This window comes from Phodopus roborovskii, unplaced genomic scaffold (genome assembly GCF_943737965.1).
Source record: "Phodopus roborovskii unplaced genomic scaffold, PHOROB, whole genome shotgun sequence".
Lineage (NCBI taxonomy): Eukaryota > Metazoa > Chordata > Mammalia > Rodentia > Cricetidae > Phodopus > Phodopus roborovskii.
The window spans coordinates 1,251,112-1,267,852 of NW_026125680.1; the positions used below are offsets into that span (position 1 = coordinate 1,251,112).

Sequence of the window (16,741 nt, forward strand, 5' to 3'; positions counted from 1 at the left end):
TACTGGGTAAACCCTTTTTATTAACTGACCCAAGCACTTCATTTTGTTTTCTGATTTGAGGTAAAACCATTAAACACAGCTCACAAGAAAATACAATGACTATTTAACTACAATTACAAGAGTTTGAAACCTCACTAGTTGCTCATATAATACTTTTACAAATTTATACAACTGTAGAGTCTACTTAAGCTAGGTTTAGTATTAACCAAGAGTATCCAAGACCTAGACACTTGACTACTACTTTCAAAGTGACTACAATTTTGTAACAACAGAAGGATTTACCTGTTACCTTAGGAATGTATTTTCCTTTAAAAATCACTCAGCTAATGCCATGTAGTGTTTTCTCATTCTTCAGAGATGACGGTGGAGGCTTTCTGAAAAGCACATACCTGTTCCTGCCCTGTATGTTCCTCTCAAATTTCACATTTGGTCAAATAATCACATGACCATTGCCCTGTTATAAGCAACAGAACTGGGAAGCCAGACCCATGATCTTCATGTGTTTATGGTTTTTTGGGGTTTTAATTTTGTTGTTGTTTTTTGCAAAGCTCTACACTTTAAATTTTCAGATGCTATTTTAGTCCCAACTGCCAATTACTGTGTGTTCAAGAGTTATTATATGTGTTCAGAGTACCCACACAAGGACAAGGACAGTTAAATCTGCCCAGAAACACAGGAAATGTGTTTGTCCCAATTAAGCCAAACATAAAATTTCCATTTTGTTACTGGATTTCTCTCTTGAATTAATACCATAGCTTTTGGAACACTGCAGATTTGCTTTAGAGGTAGATAAAACAGAAATCATGCAGTTAAGTCAATTGAGGAAAAGGGGCTTGTTTTCAGAGACCAGCATGACTCATAGTTGATCCTTCTTCACTTTTAGTACATTTACCATTCTGACCAGTTTCTGTACATTTACCATTTTGACTAGTTAGTGGAAATACCCAAGTTTTTTGCTTTTTCTCAGGAAAATCAAATTGCAATTCAGCTTGTTCTAACTACAGATAGAAGAAAAAAACATTAACAGTTGCATAATAGCACTGCAGTTCACTTTCTGGATTCGTGACACAAACGCATCATGCATTCTAAGACAATTTTATCAGTGACACAAGTGATATTAATTTTAAAAATTTACAGCAAGTTCAAAACTTTTCTAAATATTGAAATCACCATGTTTTAAAGACAGACTGGAATGTTACAAATGATTTTGCAAAATACAAAAATAGATATGCCTCCACTGAATGCTTCAATCATTTTTCCGAGCATTCTCATCCTTTGGCTCTTCATCATCTGAGTACACAGTTGGCTCCTCACCTTCCTTCAGCAGCTTACCCACGTGATGATACTTGACTGGAGGGGTATAGAAGAAAACACAAATGGTCATCCTCATGCTTTCCAAAATCCCCACTGCATTTCATCTTAAAGCATTTATGAGAGGTCCAAACTGTATGCTCAGTAACATGTTAGGTTTCTTGAAGGATATAAAAGGATTGTGTTATACTCTTTGCCAAAAAAAAAATGGAATTAAGTGTTCTGTTTAAATACAAAGCACCACGCAATATGTGGCAGTATCAAAATGAACCGAGCACCTTGGAGGGAGTATTTGGAAGGGAGCTGTGCCTTGGAAAATGTAGGAATGGACTCTGAGTGAGAGATATTTCCAGAAAAATTAAAACACATTCAAAGGTACACAGGCAAGACTGGGCATATCTGGGAAACCAGTAAGAACATGTCATCAGGAGTAGAACTGGCATTTGGAAATAGTAGGAGATAAGTCTGGCTGATCAGTGTGTGGGAATATTATGAAAGACCTGAAAAGCCAGCCTGAGAACCCTGAACTTCACCTATAAGTGGCAAAGGTACTGAAAGTTTCTAAGAGAAAGAATGACACAGCAAAATAGCACTCTGGCAACGTTATCAGCAAGATATGAAGGACAGATTTCAGCAAGGGCAGTTGAGCAGGGTGACCAGGAGGCTGGTATGCAGAGCCAGATGTGAACAAGGAGTAGGGTAAGATCCTTAGGAATTAAAGGGAAGGCTATGAGATAGCTTAAAAAAAAAACAACTGGAAACACCTGTTAATGAAGTGGCAAGTGGACAGCCTGGGAACCAAAATGAGGACTGCAAAAAGGGAGTCACTTTGGAGAGCCCCGTGACAGGAGACCCACGTGAATCAGAGATGAAAAAGTAGTCCTGGACAAGGGTCAGGACTATCCAGTGGTGGACAGGCTATTATAGGAGGAAGGAGGGACAGGAAGCAGAAGCAATACTCACAGGTAACAGTGTTAGACAGTAATGGGGTGGAATAATGGTTAAGTAGACAGGCAGGACAGCAGGAGAGAGACTTTTCCAGTATCAACAAATGAATGCAGGGCTATGCACATTTCCTTTCTGAAGTGGAATGACAGCAGTAAGTAACCTGTCTAAACAGGTAACGAACGCTGCTTTTATGTGAAACAGTCATTGGGAACAACCGTAACTTCCCTATTTGAACATAGTATAAAGTGGGTGGTGGCGGCTTGGGACTGTGCAAGATAAAGAAAAGCCAAGTGGCACCTTAAGGGGAATCCACAATGACTTTGAGTGTAGCTGAGGTGTCACAGCAGGCTCTTGGGTTAGAAAGGGGTGGTAGGAAAAAAAAAAAAAAAAAAAAAAACACCTGTTTCCCAGTGATGGCAGAATGCTCTGGAACACAAGAACTTTGTGGATTCTAAACTACAACTCATTATTTTCATATAGAAGACTATGATTACAAAGGCATTTTGGGGTACAAATCTAATGACAATGTTAGGCAGCTAGGTTGTTTTCAAAGTCCAAAGATTTGTGTCCTGACTTAAAAGCTATACTCGGTCTGTCTGAGATCCAAACTCAAAAGGTAGTGTCACATCTGGCTAATTATTAATCAATAACTCTCTCGGGTTATTCTGAAAAGTATGGTTGGATATAGCCAAAAGAGCATGTATTATTTAACTGATTGAGGGGGAATCAGTAAATAAAAAGCTTCCCTCCACCTCAAAATATCTTCCTCAAAGTGACCATAGTCTTCACATATATTTCATAAAATCTGACACAGTATTATAGTGCAAATCTGTGGTAGTGAAGTAATTTGAAAATGATAATTTAACCCTTGGGACTTACTACTGAAGCCAGTCTCTGTATTGTTATGATTTGAATTTAACTCTTTATTTCTACCTTAATTCTAAAGACTCTAACCCTAACCCCCCCCCCATACACAGCATAAAACTGAAACAAGTTTTCCTTTTTTTTCTTTCTTTAAAAACAATGTAGGAGGCACCATTGTTGCCAGGCAGATTATAAGCAGCATTTATAGATGAGGTCTAATTTATAGTTAGACTAAATCAGACTCAATGAGAAGCTGTTTGAAAGAACACAAATCTTCCATTCTTCAACAGAGCTGTGGGCTGCTTTTAAACAGTAAGTGCTGTAAGAGAGGGTTCATGAAAAGCTCTCTTCCTGTAGGCAAGAGGGCCACTGTCCTTTCCCCTACTAAACACCCAATATGAAATCTATATACCTTTATGTGAAAACTTATACATCAAAATCAGAAGCCCAAGTTTATGTAGAGGAAAAGCTAAAAATTGGTATGCCATCATAGAAATGACTCAGCACTGTTACCATTACCTTATTCCATAAACTTGATCAATCCAAGATTAAGGAGCCTATTAAAATGCACTCAAGTTTCAGGGTGCTTAGTAATAACTATTGTTTGATCATGAATCTGCATTACTGGTAGAAATTTGATCCCGGCAAAATATAAAATGCTTACAAGTGAACTGAGATTCCCAGTCATTCAGGGTCTCCTGCTGGGCAGGACTGAGGTCAGAAAGGTCATCATACTCATCCTTCAGTGCTTCTTTATCCAGGCAAAATGTGGCAAGGCCCCTGGATGCATCTCTTCCGGCAAAGACCCCATATGGCCCCTCTTTAAAAACAAAATGAAACCAAAGATAGATTCTTTACTAGATAACACATTTCTCTGTGGCTCAAATACTGAAGATGGCGTCCTTGCTCTCAGTACCGAGAGCCTCCTTTTAAATTTCAAATTCGATTCTTAAGCTACAGGTATTTCTGACATTTTGATCATTATATACGGGACACTGAAAGACTTACTGTCACTCCAATAAGGAAAATTAAATGAAAATGTGTAGCAGCTGTAATCTCCTGACTTGCACATAGCTAACATAAGCCTAAATGATTCTTTTTGGGGTGGCCTTGGTAGGGAATGATTATACAGTCAGGGAATTAGAATTCAGCATGAGGACTTTGTATCTACAGGTTGGCTCTACTCTAGGTGCTTGAGCCAAGCCAGTCTAAGTTGCTTAACCACAAAAGTGTAAATAAAACATTCCTTATCAGTGTATTTCGATATGTCTTAAATGATCTTTGGTTGCAAGACTCAAACCTTGAGGCATCTGCATAAGAAACCATTTTACAAATACCAGTGGTTCAAAAATCTACCCACATGTTATGTAATCTTCACTGTCAAAAAAAAAATCAAAGGGGACCAGTTTTGGCACTGTTTTAAGTAGAAACATGAACATAAGAATAAAGAGTTGTGAAAACACTAAAATTTTCACTGAAAAAAGGCTGCCACCAGTGCCTCCAAATAATCCTATAAAACCTGGAAAATGCTTATGTAGAACATCACACCAAGCTTTTAATTTTAATATTGCACAAACTAATAAAAAGAATTCAGGGTTTTAAACAAAGCCTTGTTTTCCCAAAAGTAGGCTGGATAGTAACTGACATTATAATTATTATATCAACTAGGAGAATGAATCGTATTGCAGGACAGTGTGGTCATCTGAAACCTTAATCGACCCAACTGTTTTTTACATATTAGATAAATTTTATGGTGCATTTTTTTGGTGGGATTGAGGCTTTGCATATTCTAGGCAAGCACTATACTGCTGAGACATACTTTAAACCCATATGGTCAACTTGTAAATGCAATTAAGATTCTAAAACATGGGTTGTTTTTAGTCATCGTTATACACTATTAGAGACAGTTAAAATATAACTTTACATGCTTTTCACAAATGTATACTGCTAATGATAATAGTAGCACCTTGTGCTTAAAAACAAATTATTTTGGTTTGGACTCCATCATTTTAGAAATGATGGTTCCTGGACTGGTACTGCATACTTAACCAAGATCTAAAGCAAATATTAATAGTCTTTGGCAAATACATTATATTTTATTCACTATAAAGCATATTAACTAGATGCTGTGTGTTTTACTGTTACTTGCTAGCACCTACAACAGTGTTGTGCCCAGGCACTCAAATGAATAATTTTTAGGTGTACTCTGTTAACAGAAAACATTTCCACTATGATATGTATGTATGTATGTATGTATGTATGTATGTATGTATCATCACTGTTCCTGAGCCCAGTCAATAATGGGGAGCAGGGATTGGAAACATCAGGCTGGGTTTGCTGTTTATTCCTAGGGAAAACAGGCCTTTCAACAACCATGCATTGTACCAGGTCCCACAGCTGGTCAGTGACAGCTAGGCTAGAATGTAGAATGCAGGTTGTCTTGTAATTGTAGTTATTCCCGGATTGCACACATCCGATGTTCCTCAGGATGACTCTGCAAACTACAACCTACCTGGTTTGTAATGGAGGCAGCTTGACTCCCAGCTGTGCTCAGTGAAAGAGGATCCTCGTGATGACTTTGCAAACTACAACCACATGATGTTGCCCCATGCATTTGTTCTCTCTACTTTATGGTTTAGCTCAATAATTACAAGTATTTACATGATTGTTTATTGATAATGTACTACTACAGTGACAAATATGTAGTGTTCATATCATTTTGCAATTACATGCCTACAGAAAATAGATTTTTTTTAAATATCTGAAAGGGAAAATGAAGGGTGAGTGTTCACTATGAACCTTTTGCACACATGATTTTGATTGGCTGGACTCTGAAGACTTAAAGGAGTGGGTATGTCTGGCTTGGATTAGTGCTGGCTATTCTCTTTCTCAGAGCAACAAGCATGTGAACACACCCCCTGAGTTCCTAGTGTTTACAGGAATCCATATTGGAGGAGCTAAAACCTCTTCTTCCTCTTCAAATGTTCTAGAAAGCAGGGCTTAACAAATCTGATTCCAAATTTCGCCTACAGGAGAGTACTAAAATGTGGATTTTTGGTATTTCCCCCCCCCCCCTCAAGAGGTAAGTGTGGCTATGGCTAGTCAGGTCAGGAATCTGAATTTTTTCACAAGCCATCAGGTGATTCTGACAGGCAATCCAGTTTGGAAAAACCTTTCCAAGGCTTCAGCAGTCGTCCATCCCTGTTTTCCCTCTGATTGGCTTTTCCTGAAATTCCCCCACCCATCGGGCTTCACAGCCTTACCTTATTGTTTCTCAGGAATCTCCCACTTCTCCCTCCCACCCCTGGTTTCATTTATTTTTATTTAAAAAAAGTCTTTTGCCTCCCAGTCCCTCCACCCCACCGTACACTATATATAGTGTTTCTGATCAGCTTGCTATGTTACTATGGTCCACCATCCTCCTCTTAATGCATCCTTAACTAGACACTTCTCCATCAAGCTGGTCTGCGTGTTCATCTTCCAGCCTCAGTCCGCCCAACACAGCACGCATGCACACATACCAAACACATGTCACATTTCAAGTGCACCCCCACCAGACAAACACGCACTCACCGCGCATGCACGCAGTGTACACACGTACACACGTACACACACACACACACACACACACACACACACACACACACACACACACACACACACACACCCCTCTGCCAGGAACAATGCTTCTACCTGACACTAATCCCCTTCTCCACTTTCTCTACACACCCTTACATTCCACCATGGCTCCACCGTCGTCATCGGCCTCCACGTCTTCTCAAGAGTCTGGGCCTCTCTGGAGATACCTTCATTTCCTTTTCTCAAGTCTGAAGCCTCCCCGTCTTTTCAGGACAGCACCCCCCCCCCCCCGCGCCGCCGCCCTCCACACAAACAGCCGCCAAAGCTCGCTACCTTCGAAAACTTCCCCAACATCCCGGGGCCTTCGAGCCTCGCTCGTCCCTCCCACCCGCAGCTTCCAAGCCACAGCCTCCTCAGACACCCCATCCCCCCGCCATAGGCAGCCCCCCCCCCAGCGCCTCTAGCCCCTGGTCCGCTCGGGGAGCCGCCCGCCTTCCCTCTGTCCCTCCCTCTGGGGCGTCCCACCTCCCTCAGCCTCCCCTCTACCCCGCTCTATCCCGGCCCCCTCTTTTGTCTCCGGGGACCCCCCCCCCCAGGCCCTGTCTCCGTACCCGGCCCGTAGAACTTGCGGCCTTTGGTCACGTCGAACACCTTGCCATTGATGGCCATAAGAATGCGCGGGTCCTGGACGCCATCGAAACGCCTCAGCTCGGCAGGGGTGAAGTCGCGCCGCTTGAGGCGGGGCAGCGGAGGCGGCTCGTCGTCGTCGTTGTCGCCGCCAGCTCCGGGCTGGTCCCCGCGTACGATCTTGTAGAGCAGGAAGATGCAGAGGCCGAGCAGCAGCAGGTTGAGGGGCGACGTGAAGATCTCGTGCAGCAGGCCGCCGCCCTCCAGCTCGCTCGGGTCGGCGCCCGTCGCCACCACATCCTCGGCAGCCATGATCTCTGGAGCAAAGGTTGGGCCCGGCTAGGCAGAACTGCGGAACAGTCCGCTTTCTCCTCCCTCGCAGCGAACAGTGGCGTGCGGCGAACGCTGGCGGAGGAAGAAAAGCCTCGCCAGGGGGCGGGGCCTCGAGGGGGCGGGGCCTAACGCCACGCCCCTAGCAGCCACCTAAGCACTCCGCCCTGCCCTGATCGGCATGGCCTAGGCTTAAGTAGCCGCGGGGTCTTGGCTTCTCGGGCCCTCAGTGGCCTGGCCGCAGAGGCCAGCCCACCTCTCGGTTGTACCTGCTGGGGCCCTGCCTCAGTTTCCTGGTTCCCTTAGAACGCAGTGAGGCTCACCGCAACACACTGCAGTCTCCTGGGTAACGGGAGTGGCTTCCCGCTGACCCTTTGGGAGAGCCTTGCCTCTGAAGGCCGCTAAGGCCTGCTCCTAGCCGCAAATGACGTCGGTTAAATTGGGGCCGCCATTCTCTTGCTTCTTGCTTCTTTCACCCCCTGCTTTCAAAACCCCTCATAAACCTTCCCTGGCTGTACCCGCAGGACCAGGAATCTGTCTTAGCTGTCCTGTCCGGAAAAAAAAAAAAAATCAAGCCTTAAACTCCTTTTCCACCTTACAGACCCCTCGTTTTCACTTGAGAATATCCATTTGGGGATGGTCCTTCAATTCTTGCCTAAAAGCTGCAGGGCTGACACCCAAAGGACAGGAAGTCAGGTCACAGGCCTGTCAACTCTTCAGAATCTGGGGCTCAGACATCCAGATTTTGCATTTTTTTCAGCCATCAATTATGCTTAGTCACAAGGCATCAGCAAATGGCATTCTCTTGTTGAGCCTTTTTTTTTTCCTTATAAAAATACCAGAATAATGTTCAAAGTTTCTTTGTCTGGCAACGTTCTTTTATTTGAAGTCTGTCATAGTAACCCTTGGCAGTCATAGTAACTCTGCGCATAACCCCTGACAAATGCTGGACTTTGGAAGGACCCTAGCTTTCATCTTCCTAGATATGTAGGCCTCTGAAGTGCTAACAGGATGCATGGGAATGGACCTCTATGGAACAAGGGTTGTTCCTACTCTTCAGAGAACTAATCTGGCTGCCCTTTTTATTGTTACTGGGAAAGGGTAACAGAAGCGGAGGAGAATAATTAAAACCAAGCCATGCACACATCTGCAGACCAGAGAGCAGTACTTTTCCTTAGAATTCTGTTTGCTTGTACACAGTTTACTACCACCACCACCACCACTAACATGCTAGCGGATTGTGCAGAGAATTGGCTAAATTCTGAAAAAATTTTGGCAAAGACTACTTTAATCCCTTCTGTACCCCACCCCCATTTTCTTAAAGTGTAATGAGGGAAATAATCTTTATATCCAGCCCACATATTTTTTTTCCCAGAGCTAAATTTAGGATTAGCTGAACCGGCCCCTCCAGATCTTTTGTCAAAACTCTTCAACTTAATCATTGTGAAACAAGCTCAAACTGAGAGCACTAAGCTATGGTTAAAATCCAATTATCCCTTTTAAAAAGTACTATGAGCAGCAAAGACATTAAAAAACAACAAACCTGAGAAAAAGATTCTCATTTGAAATTAACGTGGCAAAAAATTCTATCTTTAAGTGTTCATTTTAATTGATAAAATCTTTAAGGGGCTGATGAAATGGCTTAGTGGGCAAAACACTTGGTGTGCAAGTGTGAGGAGCAGATTTCCAATCCCCAGCACCCATATAAAAGCCAGGATAGAAGGTTTAGCAGCTGGCCTTTAATCTGAGAGCTGGAGAGTAGGAGACAGGTTAGCTAGATTATGCTTTGTCTCAATATTTAAGGTAGGGAGTAACTGAGGAAGACGCTACACTTCAGTCTCTGGCATTCATACAAATGCATCCCTCCACACACACAAGCACACCTGTACATACAACACACATACATATGACAAAAAAAAGTAAAGAAAGTGGTTAGTCAAATGCTCTAGTCAAAATGAGAAGAAAGTCAGTGGCGAAGAAGCATATGAAAAAATGTTATTTTGCTAGTAATTAAAAAAAAATGGAGAGACCATTGTTACCTACCACATTTTTATAGGAAGGATCAGAACAGGATAACATGCTGGTAAGAAAGTGGGGATATCCCCATATATCAATGATGTAGTACACATGGGCATAAACTTTTTTGTCATCCATAGTAGTTATCCAAATGTCCAAGTTCAAATAAAGTAGCTAATTAATTTACTTTGTATTGTGATAAAATCATAGTTAGACTATTCAAACACTGTCTCATCATGGGAAAAACATTTTTGCTTCAGTCTTAGGAGAAAAATTAGCTTGCAAAACTATATACAGTATGAATTTGATGATATTCCTAAAAATGCATAAAAGGGAAACCTGAAAACAAACATAATGGTATTGTTAATTTTTCCCAAGCTGCACATTTCTTCCTTCCTTCCTTTCTTCATTCCTTACTTCCTCCTTTTTTCCTCCCTCCCTCCCCCTTCCTCCTCCTTCCCTGCCTCCTCCCTTCCTCTCTCCCTTTTTTCCTTCCTTCCTCCCTTCTTTTCTCTCTCTTTATTTCTCTGTATCTGCTTCTCTCTGTCTCTCTGTCTGTCTTTCTCTCTTTGTTGCTGTTCAAGACAGGGTTTCTCTGAGTAATCCTGGCTGTCCTGGAACTCACTATGTAGACTAGGCTGGCTCGAACTTAGAGATCCGCCTGCATGTGCCTCCCAAGTGTTGCACCACCACAACCAGGCACACATGTCATGTTAAGCATTGAGGGAAATGGCCTGTTTTTAAAAAGAAAGAAAGAATTCCTATGCATGTTTACTATGACAAACACAAGAAGTACCTAAATATATAGAGTTAAAAACAATAACAAAACTGAAATTCAGGCACACACAAATTTTATTTTATTATATTGGAAGAAATTTCAAATGACAAAATAGTTATACTCTTTTCTAATACAAACACCACTTTTTAAAAGAAAAAAAAAGGAGGACATTAGGTGTCCCAGACAACTACTGCTAGAACTTTTTGAATTTATATGCTCAGTTTTGGTGGCACATACCTTTCATCTCAGGCGTCTTTAGGTAGAAACAGGAAGATCTGAGTTCAAGACTAGCCTGGGCTGTATAGCAACACTGCTAAAGTTCAAACTATGGGAAACCATAGAAAAAAACTAAATTCCCTCTTCTTACTCTTCATTCTCTTTCCTCCAAGGTAACTACTATTAGAGGTGTAGAAATTGTATGGAGGCCAGAGATTCGCTATTCAAATCAATGTCCTTCTGAAAGGAGATGGATTAAAAGTAAGGGAGTTTTGAAATTTAAAAGAAAATATTTATAATATTTATTTTAGTGCTATGTGTATGAGTGTTTGCCCACATTTATGTACACCATATGCACACCTGGTACCCACAGAGACTAGTAGATAGCATTGGATCCTCTGGAACTAGCATTACAGATAGATGTGGGCTATTATGGGCATGTTGGGAATTGAACCAGAGACATCTGGAAGAACAGCAAGTGCTCTTAACCTTGGAGCCATCTTCCCAGACCCAGCAAAGAGGTTTTGCAGAGGGTAGAAAACCTTCACTCTAAAACCTCAAGTGATACAGTTTAAAAAATACATGCTTTGATTTAATGTTAAATGAAGTGGGCTACTGGTAACATGGGAGACACTGAGATTGTTCAAAAGTACCCAACCTTTCTGGCTTTTGTTCAAATTGGTGCTGGCTGGACAGGAGTCATCCAAGATGGCAGTTCTCAAGTTATCTAGACATAACCAAGGATGCTTGTTACTTTAAAAACCCTCCTCATAGCATCAGACTTTCACTGTATGTGCTGATAACTGCAAAGCAATCCCTAGATCCTATGTACTTGACCCAAGATACATGTTAAGTCTTTTAGCCATTTCAAACTGGCTCCTCCTGTAAATCATCTTCAATGGTTCTAAAGGGCTTTTGAAGAAAGCTGGGACAGTTGACTGATTAGTTAGAAAATGTATAGGAAACAGTTCAACCACAGTGCTTAATCAAATCCAAATTAGCAGTGTATCAGGTTTTTTTTTTTCATTCAAATTATTGGTACATTCTTTTTTTCCACTTGGAGTTTTTTTTTTTTTTTAAACAGAAATACATGGAGCTGGCAGGCAAATAGCATAACAAGTGTTCTGACACATGCTGGCAAGAAGGAAATTGCTAGTCCCTAGACTGTGTCTGATACATAGTAGGCACTCAAATGTTTATTGAACTCAGTTGTGTTGTAACTAGGTAGGTTTTCTAGAAATCCCCTTGGCAATAGGCAACAAATGTCTCAAATTGGTCCCAACATTTTATAAAACAGTAACTTCTAGGGATTTATCCTAAGGACATGCTCAGAAACCTGGACACAAATTGATGTAGGAAAATTAGAAAGCATGATATATGATATGGAAAACATGGAAACCACCTAAACATCCCCATATGTTTATTCATCTCATAGGAAAAAAGTACTAGCAATTTCCTGCAAGGCTCAGGGGAATCTGTTCTATCCACTCTTGCCTTTAGAGCTTTAGGCCCTCACTTACCACTGCCTCTTCTGATACTTGTGCACTGCTATAGTGGCCTCCCCAATATCCATTAAACAACTAGGCACAGTTTTAAGTCAGAGATCCTACTCACGATTCCTATTGCCTGGGATGCTCTTCTCCAGATTACATCACAGACCACACCCTCACTTTCCACTCTTGAAATAGTCCCTTCCACTCCTCATCTCTTTTCTCTTTTCACTCACTCACTCATTTTGGAACAGGGTTTTGCTATGTAGCCAAGGCTGGTCTGAAATTCTCTATGTAACCCAGACTGACCTTGTACTCTTTATCCTCCTGCCTCAGCCTCTAGAGTGCTGGAATTACAAATTTCCTCCATTACCCATGATTTCCATTGTTCTTTACATTTATTACTTACTAAGAGTATTAGAATCATTTCTCATTTTTGTTAATTTCTTTGACTTCAATATAAGTTATACAAGAACAGGTATTATGTCTATTTTCTTTACTGCTGTCTCTCCTGTATTTAGAACAATACCTGGGGAGTGAAGGGATTTCTCAGTGGTTAAGGCCATTGGCTGCTCTTCCAGACAGTCCATGTTGGATTCCCAGAACCCACATGGTGGCTCACAACCAGGGTATCCAAAACCTTCATCTGGTCTCCCCCAGCACCACGGGTACAAGTGGCACACAGATATATATACAGGCAATACACCCATATACACAAAATATAATTATAAAAAAATCTATAAAATTACCAGAAATATAGTAGGTATTCAGTAAATGTTTGTGAAATTGAATCTATCTGACTGTAGAACTACACTATGTCAAAGACACATACATAAGGGGGAAAGGCTGAAAGAGATACACCTAAAAGCTAATAATAGCTGTCATTGAGCATGAGATTATGGTAATTTTTTCTTTATCCTTTATTAGTGGGCATAGTCTATTTTTATTATTGTAAAAGAACAGAAGAAAACTTCAAAATGTAAACAACAGAATACAAAAGGATGCAGCTCCTAGCTAGGTATTGAGTCTCTAGTCAGGAGCAGTAATTGTTGCTTCCATGATGGAAACCCAAAAGAATCTGCCCAACTCCTTCCACTTGGCTAGTCTCTGTTGAGGCCCAGCTCCTTGTGAGGCGCTGTGTCCTGGCTAGGGATGCAAAGCCGTTATCTCTAAAAGACATAACTCATGGCAGAAATTTACATGTTTTAGACATAGTAAAGGGGGAGGTGGACATGCAGTTGAGGAAAGTGACCTATGGAGACTTTATATAGAAAACTACATTTGGATAGATTTCATTTTTATCATGTGGCTATACAGATGCCATTACTGTGGAAGTGGTGTTTCAATCTTCAGTGGGGATCAACAGAATCTGCCAAAAAAGGAGATGTATTAAAATCTCTATTCCCTTCAAAGCCTGGGAATGTGTACCAATGAGTATTGTATAAAGACTATGTGCTGCTTAGGGATTTCTTCCTTCCTTCCTCCCTTCCTTCCTTCCTCCCTTCCTCCTTTCCTTCCTTCTTTCCTTTCTTCCTTCTTTCCTTTAGTTATACAGTCGCCTGAGAAGAGAGAACCTCAATTGAGAAAATGTCTCTATCAAAATGGCCTGTAGGGAAGTTTGTGATGCAGTTTCTTGACCAGTGATTGATGTGGGAGGGTGCAACCTAATGTGGGTGATGCTGCCCTTGAATGGGTAGTCCTGGGTTGTGTAAGAAAGCAGGCTGAGCAAGCCATGCACACCAAGTAATACAGAAGTGCTCCTCCATGGCCTCTGCTTCAGTCCCTGCCGCCAGGCTCATGCTTTGAGTTCCTGTCCCAGCTTCCCTCTTCGAAGTTGTAAGATGAAATAAACCCTTTCCTCCGTAAGTTCATTTTGAAGTGTTTAATCACAGCAACAGGAGAGCAAGCTAGGACAGCCTGGGAATTGTGCATCTTTAATAATAGCTAACATTGTCTGAGCATGGATTATGGTGCCATGTAATAGCCTAAATACATTGTGGATTAGCCCCCTGTACTATTCATGAAACACCATAGGGATATTGGTTATATTATCCCCATTTCACAACTGTGGAAACTTGGGTAGAGAGAAAAGGGGGAACTTACCTAATGTCACACAGCTAGCAAGTCATAACTCAGGATACAGCTAGCCTGCATCTATATGTTTGCTGTTTACTACTAAGCTACTATATCTATCTCCATTCTAATGACTGCACCCCCCCCCATGTGATTCCAAATTGTTTCTAAAGAAACTATGTAGACGATGTTATTTGTGTGAAGACATACAGAGGTGGCTTAGCTTGCCCCATTCTGGAAAAACCTTGTAATTACTCCCTGTTGACAGTGAAAGTAAGTACAAAGTCTGAAGCAAGGTTTACCTAATTGGTGCCCTATTTGTGTTTCATCTTCAATCTCCAGTCAGGATCTAAGCACTCAGGCTCTGGTTACTCAACTGCTCCAGGTGTTGGCAGCTGAGAGTTTGGAAGCCAATTGCAATCTCGTTTGAGGTTGCACTGGGTTGAAGAGACCCTTCCTACCCAAGTGACACCCCCTTTTTAGTGCAGCCTGTAGGTAATGAATGGTTAACACCGGGATATGCACCTACTTCCCTTGCCCTGAGAGATGAGTGGAAGCTCAGAATATAGGGCAGACTAGCTTCTTCATCTGTCTACTGTTTTCTTTCCTTCCCTGTTAGGTATAGATGCCAAAGACACGTTAGGTATAGATGCCAAAGACACGTATCAATCAGCTTCCTATGTGCTACTTTCTATCAGTTTCCCAGGAAAGCCAGGCTTTCCTGATTGGGCCTGTTCGCGTCTCTTCTACCTTCCTCTTGACACTCAGGGCTCCAACCATACTGCAGCTAGTGATGATCCAACATCCCAAAGAAATGTGTAACTCTTGGGTGCTATAAACACTCTATTTCTCTAACTCCCTCACAAAGTTACATTGCTATCTTGGTTTTTTGTTTGTTTTGTTGTTTTGAATAAGTGAGAAAATCATATGTGAAGGACTTTCTTGCCCAAATCACATAGTTACTGGGAGGTAGCTGTGAAATTTAAATCTAGCAATCTGCTCCCACAGCCTGTGCTCTCTCTGTTTCTCACTTTCCCACTTTGGAACTATCATGGTGGCAGGAGTTAAGGCTGCAATCAGAGAGGTGGATCCTGGGCAATGACATTAGTGAGGGCTCACATCAAGGTTGTGAGAGTGAGGGCCTATAGTTCATGATAGATAAGGCACATGTTACTGAGTTGGGTGGATGGGACTTGGAAAGTACACAAGGGGAAGAGCTGTATCTCAAAGCATGCTTCCTGGGCCACCAATGGCTTCATGTGGGAGCTTTCTAGAGATGCAAGACCTTGGTGTAGTATACCAAACACACTGAATCAGAGTAACTATTTTAACCAAGCACTGAGATGAATCACGTACAAACTCATGCTTTACGAGCACAGCAGGAACATCCTGGTGAAGATATCCAATAACGTTCCCAGGCAAGTATTCTGGTTGTGTCTCAAGTACAAGTCTGGTTTGGAGAAAGCTAGGTCACAGGAGCCTGTGTAGGTGGTAGGTGAAGTCAATGGTGTTGAACTGGAAGAACCAAGAGAACACAGGGCAGAGGTCTCTCCAAGGCTCGTTGCACTCTGTGCTAAGTCAAGGGTAAAAAACTGTTGGCCTTGGTGGCTAGGGTTGAATCAACATTTGTTTATTTGACTTTCAAGTTCTTTGAATAAAAAAAAAAGATTCAATTTAAAAGTAGGGGACAGAAAGATCCTCTATTATTTTTTTCTTAGTTCTTTTATGGGATTTTTTTTAGCTGGATCTAGGAAAACTAATGTAAGAGCTGAACTTTTATTTTTAAATATTTTGATTTTTTTCTTTTTATTTGTCTATCTGTCTGCCTCTCTCTCTCTCTCTCTCTCTCTCTCTCTCTGTGTGTGTGTGTGTGTGTGTGTGTGAGAGAGAGAGAGAGAGAGAGAGAAAGAGAGAGAGAGAGAAAGGCTCCCATGTGTGTGAAGGTGACCACAGGGACTACAAAAGGGTTGTGATTTGCCCAGTTTGAAGCTGGGAACTGAACTCAGGTTCTCTGGAAAAGTAGTAAGCACTGTTAATCTCCAAGGTACCTCTCCTTCCCAGTAACATCTTTTCTCTTTTTTAAAAAAAATTGTAATTTAATTACCACATTTCTTCCTTCCTTTCCCTCCCCCAAACCTTCCCAATACTTCCAACTCATGGGTTGTTTATTCACTAATTGTTATTGTATGCATATATGTGTTCGTGTAGCCATAAATATTCCTATATGCAACTTGCTCACTCCACATATGTTATTTGTATATGTTTTCAGGGATGACTATTTAGCACTGGGGAGGACTGCTTCTCCTGTTCCCAGCTTTGCTCTGCTGCCTTTAGCTCTTTGTGTAGGATTGAGGCCCTAATGGGCTTTTCACCATCCAGTTTGGCATGTTTGCTGGTGTCATCTTTGTTCAGCTCACGTTTAAGTGCCGGTGTTAGAAAGACTTTATGGGTATAGCTTCTGATGTTGCTAGGAGACAATCTCACAGCAAACGACCTGATCCTCTGACGA

The 16,741-nt window shown here is 41.7% G+C and overlaps 1 protein-coding gene across 1 annotated transcript; it reads right to left on the reverse strand.

Annotated features, from left to right (window-relative positions):
* Pgrmc1 (progesterone receptor membrane component 1) lies at positions 1-7,720 on the reverse strand. Its single transcript, XM_051178424.1, has 3 exons — positions 7,314-7,720; positions 3,788-3,943; positions 1-1,350 (listed from the first exon to the last, which is right to left on the reverse strand). Exons 1-3 carry the CDS (start codon positions 7,639-7,641, stop codon positions 1,247-1,249), a joined length of 588 nt encoding a protein of 195 aa, XP_051034381.1. The 5' UTR covers positions 7,642-7,720; the 3' UTR covers positions 1-1,246.
* Between the last annotated feature and the right edge of the window lie 9,021 nt (positions 7,721-16,741).

What these genes read in the sequence shown, in the direction of transcription:
- Pgrmc1 (XM_051178424.1), bottom strand. Translation starts at nt 7,641, where the DNA reads ATGGCTGCCGAGGATGTGGTGGCGACGGGCGCCGACCCGAGCGAGCTG. An exon ending in CCGCAAGTTCTACGGGCCGG is followed by an intron (nt 3,944 to 7,313) that starts GTACGGAGACAG and finishes TTGTTTTTAAAG; the next exon opens with AGGGGCCATATGGGGTCTTT. An exon ending in CTGGGAATCTCAGTTCACTT is followed by an intron (nt 1,351 to 3,787) that starts GTAAGCATTTTA and finishes ATACCCCTCCAG; the next exon opens with TCAAGTATCATCACGTGGGT.